Below are 23,243 nucleotides of genomic sequence, written 5' to 3' on the forward strand. Positions count from 1 at the left end.
GACCCAGACTGGCACACGTTCCCGTTCACCCAACAGTCCCCGTGAGATACCCCAAAGGCAAGTCATAACGTGGACAGAACCCTTTCCCCCGAAGAAGCGCCAGTGCTTCGCATCTCCTGGTACCTGAGCTAAATTCACCCTCCACTTTCTAATCGCTTATCGGTTTCCTGCTCCTGAGCCAGCGAAATATCTTTGGAACCTGTACACGCCTGTTCTACAAGCCAACAAGGCCTCCTGCGTTGTGAAGACCATGCAGCAGCCCAGCCTCCAGGGCTGCCCTTCCTCCGTCCCGCAGCCACGCGCCTCCTTCCGAAAAACGGATCCCAGCCTCATCACCAACCCGCAGCTCCTTGTGGCTTTGAGCAGGACTCACAAACGTGAGTGCCTGGAGGAGCTGGGTGGCAGTGCAAAGTAAATGAAGGTGGCGAGTTCAAGGGGGAATACAGCAAGTTCACAGCGAAATCTGGAGACCGACACTTGGGCTCAGGGTTGGGACCTGGGGCAATTGTGGGGACTGGTGACAGGATAGAGAACATGCGCCCCATTTGAATGGCCACTTTGCTCGGAAAGAGCCAGACGGGTGCTAGTGTCCAAGTTACTGAAGTTGCAATAGTTTGTTTTATGTGAAGTGTTTTGATTGTCAAATGTGGGCAACTATGTCAAAAAATTTTTTTAAAAAATGGCATGGGCTACTCAAAATGTGTCAGGGGCTTGGATCCAGCTTCCGTCAGGGTCACCCAAGCTCCACCGTCTGTAATCCAAAACCCTTCGGGATCCAGCCTCCCACACCTCAGCCTCTGCACTCTCCACAACTGCTAGGTTTAGCCCGACACACTGAACCCTCCACCTGGAACCCTCTGCCCACGTCACCTGGGTTTACGTCACCACTCAGGAATCGCTTTCTCCTTCAGGAAGCTGGTTCGGCCACCAGTCTGATGACTCTTCGGTGCTCCATCAGCCCACGTTTTTTACAGTGGCGCTCCACATCCATGGGACTTTTGAGCCCTGGGACACTGGCGCCCTGGGCCTTCAGCGTTAGAGCACAGGGGCCACAGTGAGCGGCCACCTTCGTGTGGCAAGTCAAGCTGGGCTCGCCCAGGCGGTGCCCTGAGCCGGCGTGGTGGGCAAGTTTCACATGGGGCAGGCGGCACTGCAGCCCCAGCCCAGCCTGGATCCTCCGGGTGTCTTTGGGGACTGTTCTCCAGGACCTGAGCCTCTTCCTCTGACAAATGCGCTAACAACACACGTTACAGGGCATACACCTCACTGTTCTGAGAACACAAACAAGGGCTGTGCGTGGGCTTTCGGAACGCCCCCAAGTTATCCTGGAGGGACAGGCGCCGTGAGCAGTCCATACCAGAACCATGAGCCCACACGGGGCCAGAATACACAATGGCCAACCAGGATTTCTCTTCCATCTCACTTGGGGGCCAGGAGTGTGTCCAGTTTGTGTTTCCCAGTGTCCAGCGAAGGGGTCAGCAGATAGGGGGCTTCAGGAAATGTTGGCTGTGAACAAACACAGAGAGCACCTTAAAGGGGAGGGAGTCTGGGCACGTTGTCAGTTCCCGAGAGCAGTGACCTATCTGTCTCAGATGCAGTGATCACTCAGTAAGTGCAGGGGAGTGTGGGGGCGGGCTGGGCATGAGGAAAGGCAGAGCCCTGGGGTGAGGTGGAGGGCGTGGAGAAGTTGAAATCCCAGGGAAACAAGCGCCCTCACCCTTCCGGTTGCCAGCACCTAATCCCCTCTCCCCAGGATGTGAGCAAGGACTCCGTTGCCCTGGTGATAGGTTTATTATCTCTGCTCTGTACAAGCCGCGTCTGCCTCCCGCCCCCCACCCCACAATCCAAAAGAGCACCCAGGCCCCCTTGTGCCCTCCCAACTCCAGTCGTTGCCCACTGTCCAGCCGGATCCCACAGGAGAAGGGCAGTTCTCGCCCTCCTCCACCGAAGCTTGTCCGAGACAGAACGCTGCTGGGGCGGGGGGCTGATGGGGGTTACAAAAAAGGTTTGAACGGAGGATCAAGTTCAGTGTTCGATGGGATGAGAGGAGGGCCACAGACGTCCAGCTGGGAGTGACTCAGCCTTGAGTTTGTACAGCATGGGCCTCAAAGAAGGCTAGTCTGTCTGCAGTTCTGAAGGATAGAGGAGCAACAGCGAGGAGGGGGCGGAGCCTGACCTGCGGCCTGGAGGGGCAAGCCTGGAAGGGGACAGCTCAGCGGAGCGGTGCACGGGAAGACCCCTGGTCAGGCCTCCTTCCCAGCTAACGTGCCGGCCCCTGCTCCTGCACCCCCGAGGCCTTCGGCCTTGTGCGCCAGGCGGTGTTTCTTGAGGCCGTAGGTGTTGGCAAAACCCTCGCCGCAGGACGAGCAGCGGAAAGGCCGACCGCCCTGGTGAGCCGCCAGGTGCTTTCGGAAGTAGCCAGGGTCCTTGAAGGCCTTGAGGCAGGCAGGGCAGCGGAGCTCAGGCCGCGGCGGCTCGTGCGCACGCTGGTGGCGCAGCACAGAGCTCAGGTAGAAGAAGCCCTTGCCGCAGTGCTCGCAGCGGTAGGCGCGCTCACCCAGGTGCAGCCGCTGGTGCTCCAGCAGGTTGGAGCGGTAGCGGAAGGTCTTGCCGCAGGCGCCGCAGCGCTGGGGCCGGGCCACTGCGTGTAGCCGCCGATGCTCCGCCAGGCTGGACGACTGTGCGAAGCGCTTGGCGCACACACCACACTTGAAGGCCCGCTCTCCCGTGTGCACCACGCGGTGCTGCCTCAAGTACCAGGAGCGCAGGAAGCCCCGGCCGCACACGCCACACCGGTAGGGCCGCTGCTCCGTGTGGCAGCGCTGGTGGCGCATCAGCAGGGCCGCCTCCCAGAAGCGCTTGCCACACACCGGGCAGCGGAAGCCCCGCTTCTGCCGGTGGCTGCGCCGGTGCAGAAGAAGGTCGTAGGCGCCAGCGAAGCTCTGGCCGCAGAGGCCGCAACCGAGGGTCCGCCGTACCAGGTGCACGTACTTGTGAGTGACCAGGCCCAGGAAGTGCTTGAAGCTCTGGCCGCAGGTGGCACAGCTGAAGCGCTCGGGGCCTGAGCTGGCGCCCCCCCCGCCCCCCGCCCCTGCCGCGCTGCCGGCATCATCGCCCCCAGACACCCCTGCTAATGCTGCCACGGCCGCCCCCACCTCCCCCGCCAGCCCGTTGTCCAGCACGCTGGCTGCCTCAGCGCCGCCAGAGCCATCCGCGGACTGCTGCCCGCTGGGCGCGGGTGGGAGCAGGCGCTCGGGGGCGGCTTGGTGGACCAGCTTGTGCCACATGAGGTTCTCAATGAAGCCGAAGGTCTTGCCGCAGGCATCGCAACCGTAGGGCTTCTCTGACATGTGCGCCTCTTTGTGGCTCATGACGTGGAAGAGATCCGGGAAGTGCTCGCCGCAGTCCGAGCAAGGGTAGCTCAGCCCCTCGGCGGCCCCCGCGGCCGTGGCTGAGGCGCCTGGGCCACAGGCCCCAGGCGCACCCTGGGCGGTGGGGAGGCCGGCGGCCCCGGCCAGGGCGCAAGGGAGCTGCAGCCTGTGCACCTGGCGGTGGCGCGTCAGGCTCTGCGGGTAGCCGAAGACCTTGCCGCAGAGCTCGCACTTGTAGGGGCGCTCGCGGGTGTGCACCACATGGTGCTTGCTCAGGTGGAAGGACTCACGGAAGCGCTTCCCGCACACCGGGCACTGGTGTGGCTTCTCCCCTGTGTGGATGCGCTCGTGGCGCTTCAGGGTCTCCCGACGCCCGAAGCCACGCCCACAGATGCCGCAGCAGAACGTCTTTCCGGGGCCGCTGGCACCCCCGCTGCCTGTCCCGCTGGTCCCTGCGCCGAGCAGCAGCGGGTGTGCGCCCAGGAGCGGCACTGGCACGGCCCCGTACACCACAGCCGCTGCGGCTGCTGCCGCCTTCTCACTGTCGGTGGCAGGGGCGTCGGGCGGCAGCAAGTAGGGGCCGGGAGGAAAGGTTGGCGCTGGCTGTGAAACGGCAGCCACCGTATCCTTGGGCGCATCAGGGGCTGCGGGGGGCGCATGCGCGGCCTTGTGGCGGAGCAGGCTCTGAGGTGCTGAATAAGACTTGCCACACAGGTCGCAGGGGTACACGGGCCTGGGCCCCGCTGCGCCCGCGTGCGCCGCCTGGTGCTTGAGCAGGTAAGCGGCGTCACGGAAGGCCTTGCCACAGACCCCGCATGGCAGGCGCAGCAGGTCAGCCGAGTGCGTCTTCACGTGGCGCTTGAGGCTCTCCCTGCGGTTGAAGCTCTTGCTGCAGACGGAACAGGAGAAGGGCTTCTCACCCGTGTGGATGATCTGGTGCTGGTGCAGGTGGCTGGGCTTCTTGAAGACTTTCCAGCAGAGTGGACAGGCGAAGGGGCCCTCGCCACCGCCACCGCCCGCTGGTGGAGGGGGTGCCCCCACGCTTGCCGGTGCGCCCGGGGCCGTGTTCCCTTCTGCGGAGGCTGCAGGGGCGGCAGGCGCGGACGGTGGGCCAGCAGGGACAGGAGTGGGGGCACCGGGGGTGGGGACACCGGCGGCGGGGGGAGCGGGCAGGCCCAACGGCGGGAGGGTCGCACCTGGTTGCGGTAGGACGCCCGTGGCCGGCGGAGCGTCCTTGTGGCAGCGGCGGTGGCGGATGAGGCTGGAGACATGGTTGTAGGTGCGGCCACAGACGCCGCACTCGTAGGGCCTCTCCCCCGAGTGCACCAGCATGTGCTGGACCAGGTGTGAGGACTGCTTGAAGGACTTCTGGCACACGCCGCACGGGAAGCGCCGCTCCATCAGATACTTCAGCCTCCGGAAGTAGCCCTTGTCGTCCTTGGTGGGGTCGCAGGCCACCCCGGCGGTGGGTCCCGGCGGGGTCTGCGAGGGGGCGGGGAGCGGCCCGGGGGCCCCGGCCGCAGTGGCCAGCCCTGGGGTCACCCCTGGCCCAGATGCGGGCCCTCCACGTTTCAGGTTCCCAAACAGGTGCTGGTGTCCTGAGAGGTCCACGATGCCCCACTGTGGGGCGGGGAAGGCAGCGTCAAAGAGGGGGGGCGGGGGGGCCCCGAAAGCGGGTGGCAGGGGTGGGTCGGGCTTCTTGGCTTGGGAGGACGAGGAGGACGACGACGAGGACGAGGTGGACGAAGAGGACGACGAGGAGGAGGAGGGTGTCTCGGCCTTAGGCTTGAAGGTGGCCTGGGGCGGGTAGTCGTACTGGGGCGGCGGGGGCTGCGGCGGGGGCTGCGGCGGGGGCCCGGGGGTGCAGGGCAGGGCCGCCACCGCCTTGGCATGCTCCCCGTACAGCTCCATGGGCTCGAAGCGCTGGTGGTTGAGGAACTCCAGGAAATCAAAGGGGTAGCTCTGGAAGTGCACCCCATCCTCGCCCCCGAGGCCGCCGCCGCCGCCCCCGCCGCCGCTGCCCGCTGCGTTGGCCTCCATCTCCGCCGGGCGGGGTTGTGGGACCTTGTGGAGAAAAGGATGCAGCTGAGCAAGCTCCTAGGCGGGGCGCCAGCTGTCCCCGGCCGCGGAGAGGGCTGTGTGCACTGGAGACTCACCCCCACCCCGCAACGCGCTTCTCCAGTCCTCACGCATTTCTCTGCATGCCCAGACCCCGTGTCCCAGACCTGTCTGCAGGCCTCTGCTTTCTCTCCTTCTCGGACCCCGGTTCTCCCAGCGGCCCTGGCCTCGGGGCTCAATCTCCTTCGCACACACGCAGGCTTCTGCTCCCTGCCCCGCCCCGCCAGCCATCAGCCCTCCGTCAGGTCAGTGGTCCCCTCTGATTCTGTCCAGTCATGATAATCCTTTCTGCCAGAGTGGTTCAAGGGCGGCTTCTGGAGGCAGAATGCCAGAAGGGAATCGAGGCTGTGTGACCACTCGCAAGTCCCTGAACCTCTCTGTGCCTGCGCTTCCCTGCCCACAAATCAAGGCAACAGAGCACACCCCTGCTTCACTGCTCTTAGGGTCTGAACTGAGATGACCCCAGGCCCCCGCGTGGCTGGCCCTGGCACTCTGTGAGCACGTGGTGACTGGAAGGTGCTATGCTGTTACCGCTGTCGCTCCTTGTAGGGACCGAGGGTCCGCACGGATGGAGAGGACCAGACGGAAACAGCGTTGGGAGGGGTGGGAAGCAGGATCTCCTGGCCTGGGACAAACGGGCCACAGCAGGCAGCCCGGCCCGGCAGGAGACCGTGGCCCTGGGCGCGCCTGGGTTCAGGTCCCATCTCCTTCCCACAGCCTCCATTTCTAAAGGGGTGGTAAGCCCTAGACGGCGGGGGGACGTACGGGGGCTGCACAGGATGTCAAAGCGCGCTGGCGGGTGGGGCTCACGAGGCCCCAGAGCTCCCTGGGCCTCAGTGATGTCACTCGCTTGGGCAGAGCCTGACAGCTGCCGCTCAGGGAACCTTTCCCTGTCCCCCCTGAGATGGCGGTCATTCTCTGGGTACCTCTTTTAAAGATTTTATTTATTTGAGAGACAGGGGAAGAGAGAGAGAAAGAGACAGAGGGAAACATCGATGTGCGAGAGATACATTGGTCTGTTGCCTCTCGCATGCCCCCCAGCCGGGGACCTGGCCCGCAACCCAGGTGTGTGTCCTGACTGGGAATAGAACTGACGACTTTTCAGTTTGCAAGGCTGGCACTCAGTCCACTGAGCACCGGCCTGTGAACAGAAGGGCTGCCGGTTCGATTCCCAGTCAGAACACAGGCCTGGGTTGTGGGCCAGGTCCCCAGTTGGAGGCGTACAAGAGGCAACCACATATTGATGTTTCCCTCCCTCTCTTTCTCCCTCCCTCCCCCTCTCTCTATAAATAAATAAAGGCTTTTCGTTTCTGACCACAGCTGTCTGTGTCTGCCCACCTCACCCCGTCAGCTCCTGCAAATGACCCCTGGGCCTTGGACCAACGCTGCGGCCGTGGCGAACACTCCCGTTGGCGACAGGCAGTGGGAGAGCGCCCCCAGAGTCTGGCGTGCTTCTCGGCCACCACGCCTGCCCCGGGGGCCTGGCTCTGCACCCAGCCGGCAGCAGGGGTCAGGGGTGCCCACCACGGCTGGGGCCCCTCTGCCCCCAATCTTCCGGCTGACTCCCTGCCCTCAGGTGAAAGGTGAGTGTCTCCGCCACCCCTGCCCGGAGGTGATATTTTTAGCTACCAGCTCTGGGTGTCCTTGGAGGAGACCCAACATCCCATGTCCTTCACACCCTCTAGTACATCTCATCTCCAGAAGGAGCAAAGGCGTGGCTGGCAAGGGAGCAGAAGCCTAGGGTGGAACCTCTGTGGGGACACAGGGCTGGAGTAGCAGGTGCACGCGGAGAAAGCAGGTGGCAAAAGGGTGCGGTGCGGGGGCGGGGGAGGTGTCTTGGGGGAGAAGCCACTGCCAGGCTCACCTCCATCAGAGCGCACAGAGCTAACAGCTACCCCTGACTGGGCGCTACCTACAGGCCGCCGGCCTGAGCACGTCATGCCTGTTAACTCACTGAATCCCCACCACAACTCTACGAGACGATGCCAGAGGGACGGGGGTTATGCCTACTTGACAAAAGAGAGGACAAGGCACAGAGAGGTCAAACGACTTGTCCGAGGTCACAGAATAAGTCTGTGACTCCAGCCACTCCCTCTCCCCACCGATTGTTTCCTGAAGTGGAGGAAGTCAGGGGTGGAACCAAGGGGATAGGGCCCTTATTTGGGGGCGCTCCCTGGATTATGTGGGGCCCCGGGGAAGAGGAGGGCAGTCACCGTCCTGAGCAGACAGGATAGCGACGCGGTGAGACTGCGCCCTCCGCCGGGAACGTGCTTCCCCGCACCTGCCTCCTGCCGCCTTCAGGGCTCTGCTCTGATGGCACCTCCAAGAGGACACCCCTCACCTCATCGCCTGCCCGCCCCTTGCCTGCTGCGTTTTTTCCATCATGGTCAGTGCCCCCAGTTCACTGTGTCTGCTCCGTTCGCTGTGTGTTTCCTGTCTGGCCTCTGCACCTGACAGCGAGGACGTGCCTGCCTTGTCAGCCGCCGTACCCCGGCACCGAGCACAGCGGCCGGCAGAGTGTGGGTGCTCTGTGAGTATCTGCTGCTGCGTGGGAATGCAACGGCACCCTCCTACATCACCAGGGGGCCCGTGAAGAGAGCACCAGGAAAATGAGGTGCATGGAAATGCAAATGCGGCATAGCAGGGAGGTGCAGCCAAAGCAGCGCACAGAGGTAAATTTATAGCTGTAAATGCCTATATTGGCCAATATTTGGTGAACGAGTAAAAGGATAAGACTAAGGTGACTAGAACTCCCCCCGGAAGGGAGGGGGACAATCAGCGGCCTCTGAGCCGACACTGAAGAGGGTACCCAGGCGGAGGAGTCAGGGGATGCCGATGCTATGAGGGCAGGTGGGCAGAGGCTGAAGGGCTGCGCGCGGGTCAGAGGGGAGCGGGGCTGTTCCTGGGGGACAGGACTGACCAGGCTCATGATGATTCCACTGGGAAATCAGGGACACGCCCACTCTCAGGGGACCCAAGCCTTCCACTGGCGTCTCTCTAAGGGCAGATGGCCACAGGAGGGTTTCCTGCAGAGCGTGACGGGGAACGGTCTCCGGGGGCAGGAGGACCACGGCAACCACAGGACAGTCCCAACAGCTCATGTTTACTGTTTGACCGGATTGATAGGAACCATCACCTTGCTACACCCCAACAGCCCTGTGCCGTTATTGGTCCCATCTTGTCAGTGGGGAAACTGAGGAAAGGAGTCGGGGGTTGTTTCCCCAAGGTCACAGAGCCAGTAAAGGGGAAAGCGGGTATTGGATTCCAGGTCCCTTTGATGCCAGGACCTATGGGCCATTCCCCGGCATCAAGCGGCCTCGTGATAAAATTCTAGTCTGTTAATAACAATAACGGTAACATCTAGTAGCATGTAACACTGAATGAGTGCTTTCTACATATTAAGCACATGTCTACATCCTTTAGTGTCCACTCAGTGAACCCTCCCTAAATCCTAGAAGGTGGTTACAATTATTAACTGTTTCACAGAGGAAGAGACTGAGGGCCAGAGAGGTCAATCAGTCTTCTGAAGTCACACCATGACAAGCGGCAGGGCCAGGGGCCGGGGCCAGGCCGTGGGGCTCCGACGTGCCCCCTCTACCCCTCCGTGCTGCCTTTCAATGTTTCCTCAGAACGAAGGAAGGTCCCCGCTCCACCTTATACTGCAAACCCACGTGGTCTCACCCGTTCCCCGCCACCCCTCCCCAGGACTAGCCACCGGCCCTTACTGAATGCGAACAAGCGCTGCACTGCACTAGGTCCGTTATGCGGCACGTCTCCATCAAATTTCAAAACAGACTCATTAGATGATTTATAGGCAGGGACACTTAGACCAAACCACGTCCCTCCTCCGCTCAAACCTTGTAGTGACCCCATCTCACTCAAAGTGCCTCTGATGACCTGGGCAGCCCCCGTGGCCTCCCGGCTGCCCCTCCAACGTACCAACCACATCCCTGCCCCGGGCCTTTGCACTGGCTGTTGCTTCTGCCCAGAGGTTCTGCCTCACATCCTAACCTCCTTCCTGGCTCTGATCAAAGTCCTCTTCTCAGCAGGGCTCTCACGTCCCCTGAAACCTGTCCCCAAGACCAACACTCCAGCACGCCCCAGGCAGCTTCATCTCTCTCCCTGGCAGGCAGCACCGCCTAATAAACTGCACACAGCACTTGTCTGTCTTGCTGGAGGTGGTCTCTCCCTCTAGAAGCTGGGCACCGAGCACGCCAGGATCTTTGTTTGTTTGGATCACTGCTCCATCCCCAGGACCCAGCACAGTGCCTGCCTCCAAAAATACTTGTTAAGTGAGTGTGAATGAAGCTAGGAAAACAGGGAATGGTTCCCTCAGTGATATGAACACCAGTGGCATTCAAGGTTCATCCTCTTAACCATTTCATAACAGCTCATGTTTATTGTTTGACCAGATTGACACAAACCATCGCCTTGATACACCCCAACAGCCCCGTGCCATTATTGGTCCCATCTTATAAATGGGGAAACTGAGGAAAAGGTCAGGGGAGGGGCACTAAGAGCAGCCCCGGGGGTGGGCCACAACTGTCCCGGAGGAGGGGGTAACTTTTCGGGGCATGGCTTTTTGGAAAGACAAGAGACAACAGGAAATTCTTGAAAGAGGCTTCCTGCCACCCTCTAACACAGCAGTCTTTGTAACATTATACCCTTATCCGGCTGTATTTTCTTCACACACATGTATTTTCTTTCTTAACTGTCTGACCCATGAACTAGCACATGCACTCCACAAGGACAAGGGGTGCTGTCTGCTTTGTTCTCTGTTGCATGCCCAGTGCGTAGTAGGCGCTCATTAAACAGCTGTTGAACAAACGAATGAACAAACGGGAAGTGCATTCTGGGCTTGGTAGAGCGGACAAAGGCCAGATAACTGACCGCAATGCTCCAGCCTCGAGAGCCCTCTAAGATCACACCTTTGCTCCCCTGGCTCCAACCTCAGAGGCCTCCCAGGGGTCTCCTCCACTCGCCACGCCCACGCCCATGCCCATGCCCACTTCAGGGCATTTGCACTGCTCTGCCCTCGGGCTGCACCGGTCTGCCCAGATCTCTGCACAGCCAAGTAAGCTCTGCTAACTCAGGCTGCACCTCTGAAGTAGCTACTAGGCTCTTGGAAAACAGCACTGATCACATTTGATTACGTGTTTTTGATCTGTCTGCTCAACTACACGGCTGAACCCACAAAAAGAAAGACTGTGTGCAACTCTCTCCCTCACAGCTCTATGTCCTGGACCTAGAAGAGTGCGTGTCCGCTTTATGAAGATCGAAAGAAAGGATGCCTGGGCAGAAAATGCGCCTGCCCTAGTGAAACTAGGGGTCTTGTGCAGGGAGTCCAGGAGGATGCAGTGAGAGGTGAGTGAGGACGGGCAGGTTAGAACGAGTCCCTAGTGCCCAGAAGAGGCGCATTCTGAGAGCGAGGCCTCAGGGAGGGGCGCTGCCCTGTGGGACGAGGACGGAGGACAGTTCCTGACCCGAAGAGGTGTAGCCCCTGACCCAGCCGGGGCTCCACGAGCAGCCAGCTATTCCTACCTGAAGAGGGAAAGGATGTGGGTGTGAGAACGCACCTCTAGAGGGAGCTGTTCTACGCGGGGAGGGTCTGGGGGGTGGAAAGGGTGTATTTTCAACGGTAATTACTGGGGAGGAGGGCGATGCAGAAGGGAAAAAAGGGCATTCTTCGCTGCTGACCAGAAGTGAAAGTATTTTTAAACCCAGGAAGGGGGGCGTTGGGGAGGGAGTGGTTAGGAGTTTTGGGGGGCTATGTGTGTGTGGACAGAGGTAATGGGGGGCATTACGCTCTAAAGCATAAATGCAACACTGTTTGGTGGCAACCTATAGGGGCTACTAAAGGAGGGTTCGGGGGTAGCTGCTCTGCGTGGGGGAGGGCAGTGTTGGTGGCATTTGGGGGGCTGTTCTGGAGGAAGCAATAACGGGGGGCTACGTAGAAGAGAGCCTACCAGAAAGCGGCAGTTTAGGAGAGCTCCGCGAGAGAGAGCGCTTTGGCCGCCGTCCTGCGTGGGGGCGTTAATGGAGCACATATCTGGGTGCTCTTACGGGGGAGCAGTGATGGGGGCCCCTGGCGAGGGCCCGACGCGAGCAGCACTGATGAGGACGTTCTGAGCAGCAGAGCGGGCCTGGGCGGGACCCCCCGCCCTCGCAGCCCCCGGGCCCCCGGGCCACGCGCCCCGTCACTCACCGGCGCCGGGGTCTCCGCCGGGAGGAGGCCGAGGAGGCGGAGGAGGCGCCGCCGCTCAGGGGAGACCCGAGGGCCTGACCGGAAGTGCCGCCCCCTCCCCCTCCCCGGCCGCCCCGCACCGCCCGCTTGCCCGCCCGCCCGGAAGCGGAAGTTGCGCTCGTCTCCGAGGCGCCGGCGTGGAGAAGCGGAAAAAGGCGGCGGCGGCGGCGGCGGCGGCGGCGGCGACCGGGAGAGGGAAGTGCGCCTGCGCGCTGGCTCGCGGGAGCAGGCGGGGAAAGCCTAGGCGACTTCCGGCGGGCGAGGTGCGCAAGTGCGCCTGCGCTCTGAGCGCCCGCTTCTTAGGGCACCGCCCACACGCTCCGGTCATCCAGTAAAATCACGCCCCTCGCACAAATCTCACGCTTAAGCCCCGCCCCCTGCCTGAATTTTTATTTGAGCTTAATTATCATAAACCCTGGCCAACGTCTCAAAATACGACCCCCTCGCGTTGGGCCCACGAATTTTCTCCTGTTCATTCCCACCTGCAAGACCTCATTCTCTAGAACCCCATCGCTCCCACATAAGCCCTGCCCTCAACCACGCCTCTTTCCTCTAGACCCCGCCTTTCGGCCCACTTACACCAGGCCACGCCCCTTAGTTAAGCCCCGCCCCCAGCTTTTAAGCTCCTCCTCTCTCAATTTTAATGTGATCTTGTGCCTGGAACCTCTAAACTTTCTAAAGCATTCCCTTAAAGCAGTGGTTCTTACACTATGGTCCAAACACCAGCAGCAGCAGCACCACCCTGGAAATTGTTATAGAAATGGAAATTCTCAGGTCCCCTGATCCAGACGTTCCGAATCAGAAACCCTGGGGGTACAAACTTCCAGTCACAAAATACGTAAGTCACAGTGACGTCACGTAAAACATAGGGAATATAGTCAATAATATCGTAAAAACTTTGTATGGTGACAGATGTTAACTAGATGGTGGTTATTCTGTAGTGTATAGAAACACCGGATCACTCACTGTTGCAGACCGAATATGCCAGCTATGTTTAAAAAAAAAAAAACTCTTCAGGTGATTCTAATGCAGGTTGAAGTCAGGACCACAGCTTTACCGCACACTTGACACTGTCCCTTTCCTGTATCTCTGCAAACCTCGCCCCTGACTCAGCCCCATCCTAAGCAGCAAAGCCCAGTTCTACTTCGCCCATCCTGCTAAGCTCCTCCTCTCTCAGGGATTTCTCTCTTAGGTACCCCTTCTCTCCCCTTGGCCTGAATAAGTCATGCCCACTCCTTAGCATCTTAACAGTTCACTCCCACCCCTCCTGACACCTTGCTCTCCTAGTTTCCCCTTGAAGCCCTTTCCCTCAGATAAACAGTATCCACTCCTCTAAATCGCTCTCATTTTCTGCCGCCAGCCCCTAGGACAATATAAGCGCCACCACAGTTCATACAGCCCTTCTCTAAGCCCCGCCCATAGTTTTCACCTATTTGCCCAATAAGCCTCCTGGCTCAGTTCCAGCCCCACCTCCTACTCCCTTAGCCCATCCCTCCAGACCACACCTCTTACCTACCTAAGCCCTGGCAAAGCTGTCAATTCTGCCAGGGACTATCAATTCAGTTTTTCCTTCCTACCAGTGTCAGGACAAAGAGATGGGGCAAAGCGGTGGCTGCAGAATTTCTAGGAATCTGGCGGGATATGGGGGAGGGGGTCGAGTCACATCTACACAGAAGGTTCAATGTTTTACTTAGGTTAGAGTGGATATTTAGGGGAGTGCTTTGGGGTCTTCCAGATGTGCGAGAGGGGACAAACACTTCCCCCAAGCCACTTCTTTAGCGCCAAGTTAATGAGGCACATGCCATGGGTCCTCCCAAATTCCATGCACTCCCAAGGGTGGTATAGCGGCCGAAGGGCATTTGAAAAGAGCAGAGGAGCGCCAGCCCTGGTACCGTCACTGAGCACACACAGGAAGCCAGAAGGCAGTGATTTATTTCCGTGGCTCTTTGCCTCCGAGGGCCTGTCAGTCCAGGAGAGGGTGGCAGAAGGCGACAGGGCCCAGCAGTTTAGGTCCTTACCCGCCACCCCCTCCCATAACAGGAAGACCACCAGACCTGAGGGTGTCCCAGCCTCCCTGCCCAGGTGCAGCACCAGCTGAACCCCCAGCTCTAAACCTGGCCTGGGGAGGGGTGGCTGGGGGTATGGGTCAGGCCAGCTCTTTCCCTTCCAGCTCCTCTTCCTCTTCCTCCGCCCCTGCCGTGGCCGGGATGCCCTCATCGTCCCACGGTGGCTCAGACCCTGGGTCCAGGGGACACACGGGTGCCCCCACGGCTTCGGGGTGCTTGCGTTTGGCATGTCGCCGGAGCGAGTTGGCCTCTGTGAAGCGCAGTCGGCAGATAGGGCACTGGTAGGGGCGCTCCCCAGAGTGGACGCGGTGGTGGTGGGCCAGCTCACCCGCCTCCCGGAAGCGGCGGGGGCAGAGTGGGCAGCGGAAGGGCCGCAGACCAGCATGGATGTTGCAGTGCCTCCGCAGGTGGCTGGACCGCTTGAAGGTCTTGCCGCAGTCCTTGCACTCGTGCGGCTTCAGCTCCGAATGCGAGATGCTATGGCGCTCCAGGTCCGAGAGGTAGGGGAAGGCCCGCAGGCACACTGGGCAGAAGTGCGGGGCCTTCTTAGGGCCGGAGCCCTCAGGCCCGCCTGCTGCTGACCCTTCAGAGACTGTATAGGGCACACCCTGATCATCGATCAGCAGGAGGTCGCTGCCACTGTCGCTGCCCACAGGGACTGTCACCCCCTGTGCCAGCGGGGACTCCTGCCCTGACTTGGGGGGGCGGCCCCGCTTGCGAGGGAGGCAGGCCTTGAGCGTCTGATTGGAACCCCCAGGACGTCCGCCTCGGCGGCCCCGGGACACAGAAGGAGGTAGGGCCAGAGGTTTCTCTTCTTCCTCGGGCAAAGATGAAGGCAACGGGTCTGGGCTAGGGGTGTCCATTGAGCAGTGGGGACCTTGGGTTTGGGCACCGGAGCTGGGCTAAGAGGAGAGAAAGAGCAGCTGTCAGCGCAGGGAGGGTCTGGAGCACCCACTGTCCCCCAAGACCTCACCCATTCCTTTGTCTGAGTCTCACGAGCTGGGCATGGCTGACATTCGCCTGGATGCACATTATAACGACGCTCGTAAGTAAACGAGCAAGATAATTCCGTGCCAGCTGGTAAACAGGCACTGCCCTGAGCCTCACAAGTGTTCTCCAGGCCTCCCTAACCCCTGCCATGGATCTCGAAGTTCAAGGTCAATATGAGCCAAAATAAAAACCTTGAAGGGAGTCCAACCGAGGGTACAGGCCAGTATCGTGATCTTTAAAGCAGACAGTCCATCAGACCCCAGAGCCATAGAGCCCTCATACATGTTTTTGTCCACTCTTGATTGGCAGAAGCGGGAGGGCGTGGGGTCCAGGCCCGGAAGAAGAAAGGGACTGGTCCCAGGTGATGTCTGATCCTGAGTCGTGGGTGAGGAAATATATTGGAGTCTGGTCTCCGGAGTCAGATGTTCTGGGTTCGATTCCTGAGTCTGTTACTTACTCTCTATGTGGCTTTGGGCAAGGTGCTCATTTTTCTAAGCTTGAGTTAAGCTTTCTGCAAATAGGACGAATAGCCCCACCTACTTGCAGGAACATGCCAGGAGGATCATATACATAAAATGCTCAGTACACAGAGCACTTAGGAAACATTAGCCCTCTGAGAAAGGTCACAGTCACCCTCATTTTCCAAATGGGAAAACCGAGGCACAGAAAAGCCAAGTCAGTTGCCCAAGCTCCCTCTGCCAGGAAGTAGCAGGGTTAAGATTCGAAACAGATCTCACGCAGACACAATAGCCCAGGGAACCAGAAGGAACTCAGGGGGACAAGCGGACATCATTGGGTCCGTTGGTCCTGTGTTTGAACACAGCTCTGCGAAATGGAAATGCCAGAGTTGTCCGCTGGCTCATACTAAGGACTCAATAAACTACCACCACCGCCGCCATCATCAGAGTTCCGACCAAGGGACTGGGGTGTCACAAAGGGGAGGGGGAGCTAGCATAGGTGCAGTTAGGCGCAGGGGCCGCAGGGGCCGCAGGGGCCGCTTCGCCCCCTTGGAACAGGCACACAGGCGGAAGCCCAGAGGCGGGGCGAACGCTTTTCCAGGATCGCAAGGTTCACTCCGGTGGGGGAACCTGGACTACAACCGGGGCCTCCGGAGACGTGTTCCGACCCTCGCCCTCAGCCCGAACACTAGCAGACGCGCGCCCGGCGGCCCCCGAGCGCGTAGGGCGGGCCCTGCGGGGGCGGCGGCCAATGAGCGGCGCCGGGCCGCGGACGGCGGGGGCCGCCAGGAAGGGGGTCTGCGCGAACGCGCGCGCCCGGGCCGGCTCCGCGGGGCGCGAGGTCGGCGAGCGCACGCCGCCGCGAGCGCGAGAGCAGGAGCAGGTGTTGGGGGGCGCGCTCCGGGAGCGCGCGGCCCCGGGCCTTCCCTCCCTCGGCTCCCCTTCCCCCGCCCGGACCCCCGCCTCTCGGGTACCTCATTTGCATGTCGCCAGGGCTCGAGAGTGTGCGCGCGCGGGGGGCTACGGGGCCGACGCATAGGAAGGGGCGGGGGAGAGGGGGCCCTGCCCCGCGGTGGCGCGCACGACGGACGGCCCCGCCCCTTGGAGCGGACGCCGCAGGCCCCGCCCCCTACCCCCCGAGTTGGACCTGCGCCCGCTGGGAACAAAGGGACGCGCCGGGTCCTAAGGGCCGCTAACATCAGCGCCTGCGCTCCCGGCGCACTCGCTCGCCCCGAGCGGGAAGTAACCCACCGACACATCCCAACAGGTAGAAATGCCTTTCCTTCCACAAAGTACCCAGTCGGAAACCCAATCAAACACAGGTACCGAAAGGATGAGAAATGGGAAAATGGCTGCTCCTTCCCGTAATTAACATGGCGCCTGATAAGCTTCAAAGCCTTCTGGAGGGCTGAGGACAAGATGGAGACTGCTGTTTCCTCCTATCTATCGCAGTAGGAGGACTTTGATTTGTTTTCTCCTGGTGCAACTCTAACATCCTACTCAGAAGGAGCCTGAGGCTGCGAAAATGGACTCAGATCTGCCCTCATCTGCGCTACCACCCGCCAGCGTCGACACCGCTGGGAGGAGGCGGCATGCTGATCTTGGTGCCCTTAGTCTGTATGGCGCCGGGGTCACCCTGAACCCCGCCCCTCTTCCTGCCCTTACCTAAGATGGCGCCGATCTGGCTTCTCTCACAGTGCTGGGAAAGAGACGGGAAAGAGGGAGAAGGGCGGGCGACTGGGAGGAGGGAGGCCAAGAAGGCGGGAGAAAGGGGGAGTGCGGGGGAAAGGTAGCCGAGGCGGAAGTCGAGGGGCCCCCCGGGTGGAAGTGACGCTGCCCCCGCTGCCCAAAATGTCGGCGCCCAGAGGGAGGTGTAAGTAATTAAAGAGGAAAGCCGACTGACTTTCCTGGCCTCCCGGGGCCGCCCCAGGGCTCCAGAACCCCCGCGCCGTACGAGCGAGGTGGACTCGCCTGGCCGCGATCCCGCTTAGCCTGCCCCCGCCCCGGGCGCCCGGGGCCGCACCTTTTAGGAACGGGGGGGAGGGGCACAAAAGGCCAGCTCTGGGCGCCTGGGTCCTCGAGCGGCTAGGGGAGGGGGGCCAGCCCCGCAGGCTACTGGGTGGGGAGGAGGCGGGGCCTAGCGGAGGCTGGGGGCGGAGCAGTGATTGGGAGGAGCGTGTGGGTGTGGTTTATGGTGAAGATGGGCGGGGCCTGGTGGAGGGAGCAGGCCCACGGGTGGAAATGGGAGGAGCTTAAGCAAAGGGGTGGGGTTGATAAAGGGGCGTGGCTCAAAACGGTAGAAGGACCCGAGTTTGAAGGGTCCTAATCAGTGCTGAGTGGGGAAATGGGGCTCAGCGTGAAGGTGGGAGGAGCTTAGACTAGAAGGGGTGGAGTTTGTACCGGGGTGTGGCTTACAGAAACTGGTGGGCATAGTGAGGGGTGGGGTTTGGGCGTGTGATCTGGGAAGTCTTCGTGGAAATAGCAACTCTTTATAATGCAGGTGAAATGACTTCGGAGGCCTGGAACGAGACTCCGAAGGGCTGAGAATGTGGGAAGCGTTGGGTAGACTGGGTCTTGGAAAGGACAGGGCTGACTTCAAGGCTGGGTTTGAAGACAAATTAAGTGGGGTTTGGAGGCAGATCTTAGTGGAGAAGAGACGTAGGACTTAAAGAGAGCACTCAGAGGAACTTAGTAGATAGTAGTAACCGCCACAGGTGAGCTAGGTCCTTCTATTATCCGTATTTTGCAAGTGAAGAGTTTCAGTTGGTTTTATCCGAGGTTCCAGGACTTTCATCTTCAAAGAAGCGTGGGAGCAGCTTCCAGTGGGGTTGGAGGGGCTTGTCAAGGAATAAAAGAGGCTCCTGGAACAGTGTTGAGGGACTTTGGAAAGAGTAGGCGGGGCTTAGAGGAGCAGGAGTCTGTTCACAAAGGGGGTGAGACAAAACACTGGGGTAGAGGCGACTGGGTGTGAGTAGGCAGATTGGCAGATAAGTGGGAGAAGGGTTTGTAGGGGAATGGACTTAAAGACAGTGGGCGCGGTCCTGGGGAGTGGCTTTAAAGAGTAGCGGTCAGAGCTCCCGGGGGATACGTGGTGGGTCTATGAGTCCCAAGAGCCTGATGGGGGAGGACTAAGGGGAGGTGACTCCCTCACCTTCCCTCACTGTCTCCCCTGCTCCAGAGAGCCCCCACCCACAACTGCCCTCACGCCACGCCACCATGGATGACGCCCCACTGCCAGCGCCCCCTGTCCCTGCCCCGGCCCCGACCCCGGCCCCGGCCCCAGCACCGCCCGCCGCCGCCCCCCGCGTCCCGTTTCACTGCAGTGAGTGTGGCAAGAGCTTCCGCTACCGCTCGGACCTGCGGCGCCACTTCGCGCGTCACACTGCTCTCAAGCCCCACGCGTGTCCGCGCTGTGGCAAGGGCTTCAAGCACAGCTTCAACCTGGCCAACCACCTGCGCTCGCACACGGGTGAGCGGCCCTACCGCTGCTCCGCCTGCCCCAAGGGGTTCCGAGACTCCACTGGCCTGTTGCACCACCAGGTGAGTCCTGCAGGCCCACGCAGCTGCGTCCCTGGGCTGGATGCGCCCTTGGAGCCCCAGCCCCACTCTGGGCAGCAGAGAAAACCGTCCTCTTCCTCCCTCCCGGCCAAAGTGCCCTGAGCAGTCGAAACACCAGGGGTTTCTCTTTCAACCACCACCTACTTTAGGGATCATAGTACATGCACCCCACCCATAGGCTCCTCCCCCCTCCCATCCCCCTGTGCACACGCCCCCTTCCCCCGCACACCAGCACCTGCAGTTTTGTGTTACTTGTTCCCTTACCAGTTTTAAAAACATTTACCACGTATGTACTTAATTCTTTTATTCAGAGATGACCTATTGAGAGCTTTCCTTGCTCTCAGCACTGAGGTCGCCAAAGGGAAATCAATAAAGTCCAAGCGTCTGGAGAACTTACATTCCACTGAAAGTAGACAATCAGCAAAAAAGCAAATATGCAGGCAAGAATGCTCTGGAAAGGGAGACGTGTTAGGAAGGAAATTAACAACAAGCCAACGTGCAGGAGTAAAGTGGGGTGAGCCAGGGTGGGGAAGGGCAGGGCAGGGTGATATCTGAGCTGAGACCTGAAGTGTGAGCAGGCATCCACCGCGGGAACAGCATTTCAGGCAGAGGGAATAGCAAGTGCAAAGGCCCAGGGATGGGAGGGGCTTGGTATGTACAAGAAAGGGGTGGGAAGCCGTGTGGCTTGCGGTGGGGTGGTGAGCCTGGGGCAGAGCAGAAGGAGGCGACTTAGAGGGTGGGCAGGGGCTGAGCCACGTGCACCGTCCTGGCTGTGGTGAGGAGTGGGATTGTATTCCAGGGGTCAGACGTTCTGCTACAAGGTTAAGTAAAACCAGACGCATCACTGGCCTTTCACACTTGTCCCCTCCTCTGTCTCATGGTATCTGCGTTGGGTCAGGACCTCACGTCCTGGATGTTGGCCCCAGCTTTCTAAGTGGTCTTCCTACTTCCTGTCTCTCCCCATCATATCCAGCCTCTGTGACCTGGAACCCTCCCCTCCCCCATTGGAACCCCTGATCCTTACATCGATGTGGCATTCGCAGCCCTCTGAGGTCTCACCCCTGGCCAGTAGTAGGTTTTAATTCAACTGAGAATTTAATGAGTATCTAAGGTCTACAGAGTCCTTGGGGGGAAGGAGAGAGACAAAACACGCAGTCTACTGCCTCCATGGCCTCCCAGAGCCATGGAGTCTAGTCGGGGCGACAGTTCCTGAACAGCCAGGTTAACAAATGTCGACCTGAGACATGAGGACCGGGTTACCGGATTCTGAGGCTAACACAGGAGAGCTCTGACGCGGTCCGGGTCGGGGACGGGGTCGGGCACGGTGCTCCCGGGGCCGCCATCTCGCTGCTTCGGGTCCCACGCCCCGTCAGGCATGGCCATGCTAGCGCCACGCGCGCTCGCCCAGCCTCCGAGCCCCGCCCGCAGCCCTCCAAGCAGACCGCCATCCATGGAACTCCACACTCACAACCTGTGTCTGTTATTCCAGGCCACCCCGACCACCAGGGCCAACATCAGTAGAGACCCGTGTAAGGCACGGTCTCGCTCAGCCACCCAGCCACGTTTCAGGGGCTCAGCAGCCACACGGGGCTAGTGGTCACCATTTGGAAAGCACAGAAGTGGGACGTCTCCATCACTGGAGAAAGTTCTACCGGATGTTCCTTCTCTGAAAGGTCCCACGGCATTTGCAGGAAGACCCACCTCCTACCCCAGGCGATCACAAAAGCCCCTCTCCCTTCCCCCCAACATCCACTGGTTTAGAGGATATAAGTAGGACATGGAGAAGTCTGTTGAAAGGCCATTAGTTGTCCAAGTTTCACAGAAAGTGGAAGGCAGCGCTGGGATTTGAACCCAGGCCGGTCACTGCTCAGATCCTCAGTACTTCGCCACTCTCCCAGGAAGCCCCAGTCTCCCCGGTGGGCTTGTTGGACTTGAGTTAGTCAGGAGCAATGGGAGGAAGGGTTCCCGGCCTCGGGAACAGCACGTGCAAAGGTCCTGAGGCTGTAGGGACTAAGCCTGCCAGCGTGGCCCAAAGCATAGAAGGAGAAGGAACCGTGGAGGCTAGATCATGGTCTTGTAGACGTGACAGGGGGCTTGGGCCACCTCCCTCTGAGAGTCCAGGAATCTGCCCTGCGGGCTAGGCCCTCGGCCCTGATGCTCTGCTCTCCCGCCTTCCAGGTCGTCCACACTGGTGAGAAGCCCTACTGCTGCCTGGTCTGCGAGCTCCGCTTTTCCTCGCGCTCCAGCCTGGGCCGCCACCTCAAGCGCCAGCACCGCGGCGTTCTCCCGTCCCCTCTGCAGCCCGGCCCTGGCCTGCCAGCCCTGAGCGCGCCCTGCTCTGTCTGCTGCAACGTGGGGCCCTGCTCGGTGTGTGGGGGCGCAGGTGCTGGCAGTGGAGAGGGCCCGGAGGGGGCGGGCCCGGGCAGCTGGGGGCTGGCGGAGGCCGCTGCTGCTGCAGCAGCCTCGCTGCCCCCATTCGCATGTGGTGCCTGCGCTCGGCGCTTCGACCATGGCCGCGAGCTGGCGGCCCACTGGGCCGCGCACACTGATGTAAAGCCCTTTAAGTGCCCGCGCTGCGAGCGCGACTTCAATGCCCCCGCGCTGCTGGAGCGGCACAAGCTGACCCACGACCTGCAGGGCCCGGGCGCACCCCCAGCGCAGGCCTGGGCCGCGGGGGCAAGTGCTGGGCCTGAGACCCCGGGAGAGGGTGGTGCTGCGGAGGCGGGTGACGCCAGGCCGGCCTGGGACGGCGGGCTGCTCCTGGGCCGCGTTGGGGGCGGTGTTCCCGAGCTGGGAGGATTGCTCCCCGAGGGCGGCGGGGAGGCCCCTGCGCCTGCGGCCGCAGCGGAGCCATCGGAAGACACTCTGTACCAGTGCGACTGCGGGACCTTCTTCGCTTCGGCGGCGGCGCTGGCCAGCCACCTGGAGGCGCACTCGGGGCCGGCCACCTACGGCTGCGGCCACTGTGGGGCGCTGTACGCGGCCCTGGCAGCTCTGGAGGAGCACAGGCGAGCCAGCCACGGGGAGGGTGGCGGGGCGGAGGCGTCCACAGCAGCCCCCGAGGGGGAGCCCGCATCCGGGGAGCCCGCGTCGAGCTCGGGCCGCGGCAAGAAGATCTTTGGCTGCTCCGAGTGCGAGAAGCTGTTCCGCTCCCCGCGGGACCTGGAGAGGCACGTGCTGGTGCACACGGGCGAGAAGCCCTTCCCGTGCCTCGAGTGCGGCAAGTTCTTCCGCCACGAGTGCTACCTCAAGCGCCACCGGCTGCTGCACGGCACCGAGCGGCCCTTCCCCTGCCACATCTGTGGCAAGGGCTTCATCACGCTCAGCAACCTCTCCAGGCACCTGAAGCTGCACCGGGGCATGGACTGACCGTGCGGCCACCCGGCCCGGGGCTGGACTCATGGTCACGGCGCCGGGGGAACCGCCAAAATCCACACGCGGGCCCTGAGATGAGGGACCCTGAGGCTGGAGAGATGGGACTCAGAGCCCCCAGGGGACAGCCCAAATCCAGGCTCAGACCCTGAGTTGAGGGGACCCTGGCTGGAGAGGTGGGGCCACCAGAAACCTACATTGGCCCCTGAGCTGGGGGACAGCGAATACACCGAGCGACTCCTCAGCTGGGGGTCCCGGATCTATGAAGACTCCTGAGCTTGAGGCCTCCCTGGAATCTGTGCCGGGCGCCCTCTAATCAACGGGCCCCTAGGCTGGGGGACCTAGGGACGAGACATGGTCTCCACAGGTACTTCTCACATTCAGGGCCCTCGTGAAAGACGGGCGCCCTCCCCCAAGGGGAGTCTGCATCTCCCTGAGAGCCATCATTCCCAAGGACCTTGACCTGGAGAATGTGGGGCGGCCATGTCCCTAAATTTCCCCGGGTCCCCTCCAAATGCGACCCACCAGAGTCACTGGTGCCCTTAGGTAACGGATAGAGCCGGAATCTGCCTTTCCCCCACCTCATTCCCGATGCTGAGAGGGGACCAGGGTAGAGCCCCCCGCCCTCAACCCACTCCCCAAGTCGGCCTCCCTCCCCTACTGCGGAATGGATCAACCCTATCGACCTCCCCGTCCCCAAGCACTAGAATAGGCTGGTTGGAAACCCCCTGCCCAGTAGGATGGACTGACCCGGACACACACCCTCCTGCCCAGTGGAAAAGGCTGGGCCGGCGGTGGCCTGCCCCACACCCTCCTTGCGGTGGACCGGCAGACACACCGCGCCTTCCCCGCCCTGTGGCCCCACCTGAGTGGGAGCTGGTGGGCCCTGGAGTCTCCCTCCTGCTCTGCTGTAGAACCTGTCGGTCTTTCCATTCCTGTCAGTCTGTCTGTCTCTGTGTCCCTCCCAACACCAAGGGAAAGGAGGGTTGGCCAGGGGGTCCTCCCCATGAGCCTCGACCTCACCCTCCCTTCCCAGTCCCCAATGTCTCCAGGACCCCAATAAACC

At 61.2% G+C, this 23,243-nt stretch overlaps 3 protein-coding genes across 9 annotated transcripts; 1 reads left to right on the forward strand and 2 right to left on the reverse strand.

Annotated features, from left to right (window-relative positions):
- Nucleotides 1-1,783: 1,783 nt before the first annotated feature.
- On the reverse strand, nucleotides 1,784-11,795 carry ZNF865 (zinc finger protein 865). Of its 2 annotated transcripts, none has more exons than XM_054588325.1 (2): nucleotides 11,695-11,795; nucleotides 1,784-5,435 (listed from the first exon to the last, which is right to left on the reverse strand). In XM_054588325.1, exon 2 carries the CDS (start codon nucleotides 5,409-5,411, stop codon nucleotides 2,244-2,246), a length of 3,168 nt encoding a protein of 1,055 aa, XP_054444300.1. In that variant the 5' UTR covers nucleotides 5,412-5,435; nucleotides 11,695-11,795; the 3' UTR covers nucleotides 1,784-2,243. The 2 variants fall into 2 exon arrangements, with proteins under 2 accessions (XP_054444300.1, XP_054444299.1); XM_054588324.1 differs by lacking the exon at nucleotides 11,695-11,795 and adding an exon at nucleotides 11,456-11,591.
- Nucleotides 11,796-13,450: 1,655 nt separating this feature from the next.
- On the reverse strand, nucleotides 13,451-17,330 carry ZNF524 (zinc finger protein 524). Of its 5 annotated transcripts, none has more exons than XM_054588333.1 (2): nucleotides 17,271-17,330; nucleotides 13,451-14,701 (listed from the first exon to the last, which is right to left on the reverse strand). In XM_054588333.1, exon 2 carries the CDS (start codon nucleotides 14,660-14,662, stop codon nucleotides 13,880-13,882), a length of 783 nt encoding a protein of 260 aa, XP_054444308.1. In that variant the 5' UTR covers nucleotides 14,663-14,701; nucleotides 17,271-17,330; the 3' UTR covers nucleotides 13,451-13,879. The 5 variants fall into 5 exon arrangements, with proteins under 5 accessions (XP_054444308.1, XP_054444307.1, XP_054444304.1 ...); XM_054588332.1 differs by lacking the exon at nucleotides 17,271-17,330 and adding an exon at nucleotides 16,913-17,027; XM_054588329.1 differs by lacking the exon at nucleotides 17,271-17,330 and adding an exon at nucleotides 16,222-16,320.
- FIZ1 (FLT3 interacting zinc finger 1) lies at nucleotides 16,990-23,243 on the forward strand. 2 transcript variants are annotated; one of them, XM_054588327.1, is made up of 3 exons: nucleotides 16,990-17,120; nucleotides 18,426-18,787; nucleotides 20,984-23,243. In XM_054588327.1, the coding sequence occupies exons 2-3, from the start codon at nucleotides 18,464-18,466 to the stop codon at nucleotides 22,172-22,174; spliced, it is 1,515 nt and encodes a 504-aa protein (XP_054444302.1). In that variant the 5' UTR covers nucleotides 16,990-17,120; nucleotides 18,426-18,463; the 3' UTR covers nucleotides 22,175-23,243. The 2 variants fall into 2 exon arrangements, with proteins under 2 accessions (XP_054444302.1, XP_054444301.1); XM_054588326.1 differs by lacking the exon at nucleotides 16,990-17,120 and having other exon boundaries at nucleotides 17,415-18,787.

This window comes from Pteronotus mesoamericanus, unplaced genomic scaffold (assembly GCF_021234165.1).
Source record: "Pteronotus mesoamericanus isolate MK-2021 breed Mesoamerican mustached bat unplaced genomic scaffold, CSHL_Meso_final scaffold_128, whole genome shotgun sequence".
Classification (NCBI taxonomy): domain Eukaryota; kingdom Metazoa; phylum Chordata; class Mammalia; order Chiroptera; family Mormoopidae; genus Pteronotus; species Pteronotus mesoamericanus.

Coding starts and splice junctions, on each gene's coding strand:
- ZNF865 (XM_054588324.1), bottom strand. CDS start 11,536: ATGTGCTCCATTAACGCCCCCACGCAGGACGGCGGCCAAAGCGCTCTC. Junction 5,436..11,455: donor TCCTAAACTGCCGCTTTCTG/GTAGGCTCTCTT, acceptor TTTCTCCACAAG/GTCCCACAACCCCGCCCGGC.
- ZNF524 (XM_054588328.1), bottom strand. CDS start 15,073: ATGTATGAGGGCTCTATGGCTCTGGGGTCTGATGGACTGTCTGCTTTA. Junction 14,702..14,980: donor TCGGTTGGACTCCCTTCAAG/GTTTTTATTTTG, acceptor CTCTCCTCTTAG/CCCAGCTCCGGTGCCCAAAC.
- FIZ1 (XM_054588327.1), top strand. CDS start 18,464: ATGGATGACGCCCCACTGCCAGCGCCCCCTGTCCCTGCCCCGGCCCCG. Junction 18,788..20,983: donor CTGGCCTGTTGCACCACCAG/GTGAGTCCTGCA, acceptor CCCGCCTTCCAG/GTCGTCCACACTGGTGAGAA.